The 7,908-nt window shown below is 48.1% G+C and overlaps 1 protein-coding gene across 2 annotated transcripts; it reads left to right on the top strand.

Annotated features, from left to right (window-relative positions):
• The first annotated feature begins 837 nt into the window (after window positions 1–837).
• On the top strand, window positions 838–6,155 carry TMEM216 (transmembrane protein 216). Of its 2 annotated transcripts, none has more exons than XM_044259418.1 (5): window positions 838–876; window positions 1,454–1,555; window positions 2,128–2,220; window positions 4,700–4,901; window positions 5,999–6,155. In XM_044259418.1, the coding sequence occupies exons 1-5, from the start codon at window positions 864–866 to the stop codon at window positions 6,096–6,098; spliced, it is 510 nt and encodes a 169-aa protein (XP_044115353.1). In that variant the 5' UTR covers window positions 838–863; the 3' UTR covers window positions 6,099–6,155. The 2 variants fall into 2 exon arrangements, with proteins under 2 accessions (XP_044115353.1, XP_044115352.1); XM_044259417.1 differs by lacking the exon at window positions 5,999–6,155 and adding an exon at window positions 5,182–5,722 and having other exon boundaries at window positions 842–890.
• Window positions 6,156–7,908: the final 1,753 nt, after the last annotated feature.

Below are 7,908 nucleotides of genomic sequence, written 5' to 3' on the forward strand. Positions count from 1 at the left end.
AAAGAATTACCGCCCACCTCCATTCCAACTAGTGAGGGGTACATTGCCGTCCTTAAAGGTTAGTCACTCTATTCAAATTACCGGTTTCCTGCCCTGCCAGGACCGACTGCGGGTTAACGGGCATGCCAGCCTGGGTCCACTGAAAACCCTTTATCTTTCCACTCCTCTGCGGGAAGCGACACACTTTTATTACTCCAAATGGTATTCAGACTTCAGAACCCAGTTCACAGGCCATCCCTTGGCAACTTCTTTCAGTTCCCGCCGAGGAGTATTTTGGCCTCCCAGCTCCCCTCCTGTTCTGGGTCACGTGGTGATCACGGTTCATCTTTGTGTCTTCTCTGTGCTTCTTGGAGGGGGCCTCTGTTTCTGACCCGTTGTGAGGGCCACTAACTACCTGACACCCAAATCGGCCACACTACACGCCGATGCTAACCCCCACGCGCGTTCGCAGAGCACTGTCGCGCAAGCGGCTTCTCATCGAAGTCCCTTGTTAGAAAAGAGAATCTTCGGGCTAGGGCCCATTTACTAATCCTGTGGTCACGGTGCCACACAGCTGACCATTTAGACCAATGCATGGCTACCTGGGGTCGGGGGAGTCTGAGAACTGCCACTGCCCCGGGGCCCCTCGGGCGACAGCTTTGCCCCTGTCACTGTTCCTCCACGCTCAGCGAGCCGAAATCCCACCAAAGGCTGTCAGCCCGCGCTCCTCCCCGCGCACGCGTGGCCGGGCCCTGGAAACCATAGAGTGCCGCGGGCGGACGGAGGGGCCAGAAGCCGAGGTCGCTCCATCCCCCGCTTCCGGCCGCGCCTCGCTGCTCTGGGAGTGGCTGTAGCGGCGTGCGCAGTTTCCATGGGGACTGAAGATGGCGCCGCGAGGTGAGATTTCCGAGGTGTGTGAGTCTCTGGTCCTGATGCCTTCAGTGTCCCTCTCGCCCCGTTAGAGCTCGACTTAAACTCGTCATTCTCGGGGCTAGGGACATCGCTCCCCGCTCGTCTAGAGTGGGGTTTCGCAGCCCCACCCTCCCGGAATGCCTGAAGGTCTCCGGGTGCAGGTCTAGAAGCCCCCAGATCCTGGGCTGGGCCTCTTCTAGGCCGGCTCAGTTACGAATTTGCTGTGTGACCTCAAACAGGCCAGAGCTGGCCTTTGCGCCCCAATGGGCCGAATAGTGACCGAGTTAGATGTTAGAGAGGCCTTGACTTTCACCCAGAAGACAAGAGTCGGGTTTGACTGTAATTCCGGGGAATGGGGGGGGGGTGGTAAGGGAAGCCCCCTAGACACACGCACAGACGCGCGCACACGCCCTCTCATTATCCGCAGTCAGAGGTACCCCAGGTGGCCTTTTCCACTAGCTGCGACCTCGTGTTTTCTTCCAAGTTAGGCACAGAGCCATTCAAAGAACGGAGATTGAGGTGCCGTCCGGCCCATCCCTCTTATTTGTGCTCGTCTTTCCAGGTAAACGGCTGTCCTCCACCCCACTGGAAATCCTGTTCTTTCTGAACGGGTGGTATTATGCTACCTATTTTCTGCTGGAACTCTTCATATTTCTGTACAAAGGTAAGGTGTGGGGCTTGACTACCGTTGCCCCAACATCCCTTCCCCACTTCAGCCCAGAGCCAACTCCCATCAAGAGCCTGCTTTTCTGTAGCTCCTCCTCACTTCTTCATTCTATGGCTTCTTCAAGAATGATTCACTAGAAAGCCCCTCAGCAAGCATTTCCTCAGTTTGGGAAATGTGGACTTCTCTGTCCTTACTCTCCCTTGTCACCTCTCCGCGGAGCCCCATAAGCTCATTGGTGACTCTCAGAAACTGGTCAGGGGCCAGTGTACCTATGTAGATCCAATCATTTTGGAGAGTGGAGGCCTCACAGACTCTTGGAGTTTGGGGTGAAATCCCCTAATAACGAGCTGGCCTCTAACAGACACAGTCACACTGCGAATTAAAACGTTAACACGTTTTAACTTGTTAACGTTAAAACGTATCCTACAGCAGGTTAATAGATCCTGCCCACATCTCGCTAACTAGTTCATGGAAAGCTGATAAGATGCATGCCCTCTTTATCGCCAGGTGTGGGGGAGCTCTCGTGGGTGCTGTTATAGGCTTGCAAACCCTGGCTTTTCTGTTGGCAGCTCTCCTGCTACCATATCCAACAGCCAACCTAGTACTCGATGTGGTGATGCTTCTCCTTTACCTTGGAGTTGAAGTAATTCGACTGTTTTTTGGTGAGTGTTGTCCAGAGAATATTTCCATTCTTCTCAGACAGACTGCTCTCTGTAACTTGATTAACAAGAACAAGTACATAACCTAGTCTCACAATAAGAGATTGGATCTGGTGGAAAGTCCCATTACTCCCTCTCGGAAGTTTCAAGCTGCTTCATATTTTGGGTCAAGCTTTACTTGTTTGTTGCTCTGTAGGGCCAGAGGTGGGCAGTAGCATTTTGGATAGTTCCTTCCTAATTTCCTAAGTGCTAGGAGAGCCTGGTTCCTCCCCCTGGCTTGCTTGGGAGAATAGATTTGACTGTAACTCCATGTTCGAGGCCATATATGTCACATTAGTATTAAGGTCCCCTCTTCTCTCTGAACACGGATTTCTTAGGACATTTTTAAAAAAGATTTTATTTATTTGACAGAGCAAGAGAGGGAGACAGAGCAGAAGTCGAGAGAGCAGCAGAGGGAGAGGGAGAAGCAGGCTCTCCACTGAGCAGGGAACCTGACACAGGGCTCAATCCCAGGACCCTGAGATCATGACCTGAGCCAAAGGCTGATGCTTAACCAACTGAGCCACCCAGGGGCCCTTAGGACAAGTTTTTTATCCTCACAGATCCAGAGCAAATTCCTTACTAGTTAGAATATCTTATCCCAGAAAACAGTGTTAAAACAGAAGCTGAGAAGAAACAGTATTTGCAGCACATGTAACAAAGGATAAAGAAGGCTCACGTAAATCACTAAAGAAAAGATGACCTAATTTTAAAAATTGGCAAGGGACACTAATAGGCAGTTCATACAAGAATAATTACAGAGGATCAGTAATCATGATAAAATGCCCAAACTCATTAATAAAAAGCAAATTGAACAAACAAAGTAACAATTTCATCCATCATATTTAAAAGATTTCCAAATACTCAGTATTGGAATGGATATGAAGACCAGGCCTCTCTATTCCCACACTCTTTGGGAATATAAATTAGAACAATTGTTTTGCTAATAGTTTTGCCATGTAAAATATGTATTTTTTTCTTTAAGATTTTTATTTGTTTATTGGACAGAGATAGAGATCACAAGAAGGCAGAGAGGCAGGCAGAGTTTGGGGGCGGGGAGCAGGCTCCCCGCTGAGCAGAGAGCCCAACGTGAGACTCGATCCAAGGACCCCAAGATCATGACCCAAGCCAAAGGCAGAGGCTCAACCCACTGAGCCACCCAGGCACCCTGTATTTTTTTTTTTTTTTAAGATTTTATTTATTTGAGAGAGAGAACACACATGAGTGGGGCTGAGGGGCAAAGGGAGAGAATCTCAAGCGGACTCCCCACTGAGCACAGAGCCTGATGCAGGGCTTGATCTCACAACTCTGAGCTCATGACCTGAGCTGAAATCAAGAGTCATAAGCTCAAAGGACCGAGTCACCCAGGTGCCCCTAAAATTTGTATTCTTCGTCCTGACAATTACACATCTAAAACTGTTTGAAAAAAACCAAGTAATTCCACAGATATGTAAAGGTACCTATTGGAGAAAGCTTATAGCCACATATTCTGTAACATCAAAACATCAGAGAGGCCCCTGGCTGGCTCCGTCGTGGAGCGTGCCACTCTTGATCTCTGGGTTGTAAGTCCAAGCCCCATGCTGGGTAGAGATTACTTAAAAAATAAAACTAATTAAAACAAAATTAGAGGGGCGCCTGGGTGGCTCAGTGGGTTAAGTATCTGACTTCAGGTCAAGTCATGATCTCAGGGTCCTGGGATCAAGCCCCACATTGGGCTCCCTGCTCAATGGGAGTCTGCTTCTCCCTCTCCCTGTGCCCCTCCCCCCGATAGTACTCTCTCTCTAATAAACAAAATCTTAAAAAAAATTGGAAGCAACCTAAACATCTGCCAATACAGGATTAGTTAAATGAATTATAGAATTGCCTCAATGAAATCGCTCATAGCCATTAAAAAAAAGAATTAGGTAGTTATACATGGAAAGGTATCTAACTTACATTAAATGGGAAAAAATAAATGGAAAACAGTATGGAGAGTATGATCCTATTTTTATAATAATAAATAGTAATATGTAAATATACACCCATAAAAAAATCTGCAGCAGTATACATTGTTCTGTAATAATGGTTGTCTCCACTGGGCAGTCCTGGGGCCTTTCAGTTTCCATATTTTCTAAAATTATTTTCTGTATTTATATTAGTTGAAAAGTTTTCAGTGATTATATATTATAGTTAAAAAAATATTCCCCCCAAGCAAAGAAGTCACTGTCCCTTGAGTGGGAGGCAGACTTGAAGCAGGACCTTTGGAGTGAACGACTCCATCCTGTGGCACCTCCGGAGCCTCGCATTTTGAGTGCAGTGGGACCCCATTTATAAATCTGCCCATCCCCATTTGGGATCATTTTTCTCTGCCTTGGCAGGCTCTCCTTCCCATCCCCCCAACCTTTCCTCTGAGCCCAGGGAAAGCAGGCCATTTGGAGGTGATTCCATGGGCTGTGTCTGACAGGTACAAAGGGAAACCTCTGCCAACGAAAGATGCCACTTGGTATTAGTGTGGCCTTGACCTTCCCATCTGCCATGATGGCCTCCTATTACCTGCTGCTGCAGACCTACGTGCTCCGCCTGGAAGCCATCATGAACAGCATCTTGCTCTTCTTCTGTGGTTCAGAGCTGCTGCTTGAGGTGCTCACCCTGACGGCTTTCTCCAGGTACCGCTGCTGAGGGACCATTTCCTGTTACCTGAGGGTTGGGTTCCCATCTCCTCCTAGGGAGGGACTCATTGTTCTTCTGAAGCCTGAGGGGTCTGAAGCACTTTCAGGGGGAGAAAGGGTGCCTAGGGGATTGCTTTTCCTATTTAGGGTAGACAGTTACTCAGGGAAGAGATTCTCCTTGTTCTCTGGGGCCAAGAGGCTTGGAAGATAGAACAGTTCAGGCCAGCTGCTCTTGTTCACTGGTCTTTTAACTTTTTTTCTTTCTTTCTGCCATCAGTATGGACAGGATTTGAAGTGCAGACATTTCAGCCAGCAGCCCTCAAGGGCTGAGACCACAGGTTCTTCTGGTATTTAGCCACACCAGTGAGAACTGGGTCAAGTTGTACTGGGAAGGGTCGCAGCTCTTCCTCAGTACAGACATTCGAGCATGAAGCCACTGGGCATCATCTTCTAAACCAGGACCATCAGCCTAAGAAACTGTGCTACACTCCAGCGTAGGGAGGGGCGAGGCTGTCCCATCCTGGCCCGGCTCAGAGCCAGCTCCCTGCTGAGCTCTGGTTCTCTTTGATCCTCATGGCCAGAGCATCTTGTGTGGCCCACGTGGGCTCCTTGGGCTTCCAGCAGGACCGGAGCCACATACTCCCCATGAGCACAGAGAACCTTGGGACGGTCTGCTCCCAGGGTGACGCGCAAGCCTCTCACGTCCTTCCCCAGAGACTGAGCTCCAGAATTTTTTTAGTGGCTCATAGTGTTATTTTTCTACTCTCATCATGATACAAACATTATTTTGTAATAAACGTATATTTTCTGTCATGGGAGTTGCAGCCTTTTCCTTATGGCACCTGTACCTAGAATTTCATCCGCCCCAAGGGAAGGTAGGCTTTGTCCCAGTGGTTTGTTGTCAGGCTGTGCTTACTGGTCTTGTGTGGACACGAAGGCAATGGTGATTTTCTTCCCCCAGCTCTAGCTTCAAATAACCCCTAAAGGTACCGTCAGCTTCCGTATCTTCCTCAGGCCTATCGTCCTGTAACAGACTGATTATACACTTCACCTCTGCCCCAAAGCCAGCATCTTTTCTCTCACTCCTCTTACAGGTCATGGTCAGCTTCTTACCAGAGTGAGGCAGGAATACTTGGAAGAAGCATAGTCAAAATGCAGCATTTTCCAGTTGTTTATTTTAAAATTTCAAATTAACGTAAAAGGAAATACACTTTTTTTTTTTAAACTGGAGAAGTACTGCCCTACATGCGTATATCATTCCTTTTTCCAAGTCTTTAAAATTTTCTCATCTAACTCAGTAGTGGCTTTTTTTCCCTCTTTTCCCCCAAGAAGCCGCCAGGAGCCATGACAGAATCCACTTTAGGAAACCTCAAGCCATAGGGCCCCTCTGCTGTCAGATGAATCCTAGAATATCTGCTCTTGCTCAAAGTCAAAGTTAATTGGTCTTTAAGCATTTCCATGCTGGCTTTTAATTCTGCTTATTTCCTGTGATCAAGCTCCTTCTCATCCTGTGAAGGTCTCCACTGTCCAGAAGCACTGATCATTTATCTTGTTTCCTACCCCTTGTGTGTCCTTGCTTCCTGGCTGCTTTTGGAGTCTATCCAAAAACTGTAGTAAACAGGCCTAATCCACCATGAAACAGTAACAAAAGATCTTGGAACCTCCTTGATATTTCAGGCACAGACGCCCCAGCCCCAGCCTGTTGCTTGCACCGCTGCTTTCTCTAGCTGTGCTTTGAAGAGGTTGTTGACATCAAGCTAGACAGGAACTGGTTCTCCAGGGCCTCCCCATTTCTTCTAAAGGTTCAGTGGTTAAGGTCGCTCTCCTGGCAACACAGATACATGAATGAAAGGCTCATTTGGAAGTTTAGAGGTGGCTTATAATTAAAAGGAACCTTAGAAAGGAATCTAAACTCCCACTTTGGAGACTTAGAGATGAGAAGGGAACAGCCAAGCATCCCACAACCAGTTACTAACAGTTGGATCTAGAAATCTTGTCTTAGCAGTCTGTCTAGATCAAGTAAATTCTAATCCTCAACAGGTACCACTTGAGGAGGATGAGTAGTTGGAAATGGGGATGGGATTAGAGCAGGAAGTCCCCATTCATCTGATGGTTCTCTGCGAGCTTCGTGCACTGTGCTTCCTGGGGCCGGCTCCACAGAGGTTCATTCTTCTGCGGCTTGCTGGAACCACACGTGCAGGTGTAGTCACACAACAACAGAATGTCATAACTGAAAGTGAGGCAGCAGGGGGTGGGAATGAGCACAGCCAGTCTTTCGGGGTTAATGTGGTCGGATTTTGTATTCGAATGCCAAGGGGAAGTCACTGAGCTGCCCATCTAGACCTGAAGGATCAACATTCTGGAACAGTGGAGAGGACCTGAGTGAAGGAGTACGTCTTGGTCACAGGGGCTGGGAGAGACCTGCTCAGTTATTTATCACACGCGTGGCCAGGTCAGGTGACTGTAGTGGCCATCCCTAGAGGCTGAGGTCTGGCCCAGTTCAGGAAGCACTCGGCACACACAGATTCGGGTTTGTGGCTCTATACCATGACAGCAATGTATAGGAGACTAATAACTCATCCAGTGCCTGGCAGAGTAGATTTAATCCGTACCATGATCCATGATCCTGTGAGGCAGAAGAAAATCAACTCAAATGTTAAGTCACCTCCTGTCTGAGGGCATTTAGCTTAAGTAAGAGTTGGGATTTGAAGCAACAGGAACCCCCAAAAGTCATTCCCTTTCTGTTCCACCATGGTAGCGCTTTGATGAAGAACGTGTCTACTTCTCTAACTTACCGGTCCTCATGCTTTAGTTTACACGAATGTCATCTGGAACATAAGTAGATTTCTAGACTTCACGTAGAAGTGGGGCTTGCTAGAATAGGCAGCACGGGACCACGGAACCTGCCTTGAGAGCCCACTCCTATTTCCCTCATGCTATGCGTTCTCAGAGAGCTTCTGGTGTTCTCCCTCCCCCCAAAAGTTTGTTTTTTTGCTGATCTCGC

The sequence above is a fragment of the Neovison vison genome, chromosome 7 (genome assembly GCF_020171115.1).
Source record: "Neovison vison isolate M4711 chromosome 7, ASM_NN_V1, whole genome shotgun sequence".
NCBI classification, from domain to species: domain Eukaryota; kingdom Metazoa; phylum Chordata; class Mammalia; order Carnivora; family Mustelidae; genus Neogale; species Neogale vison.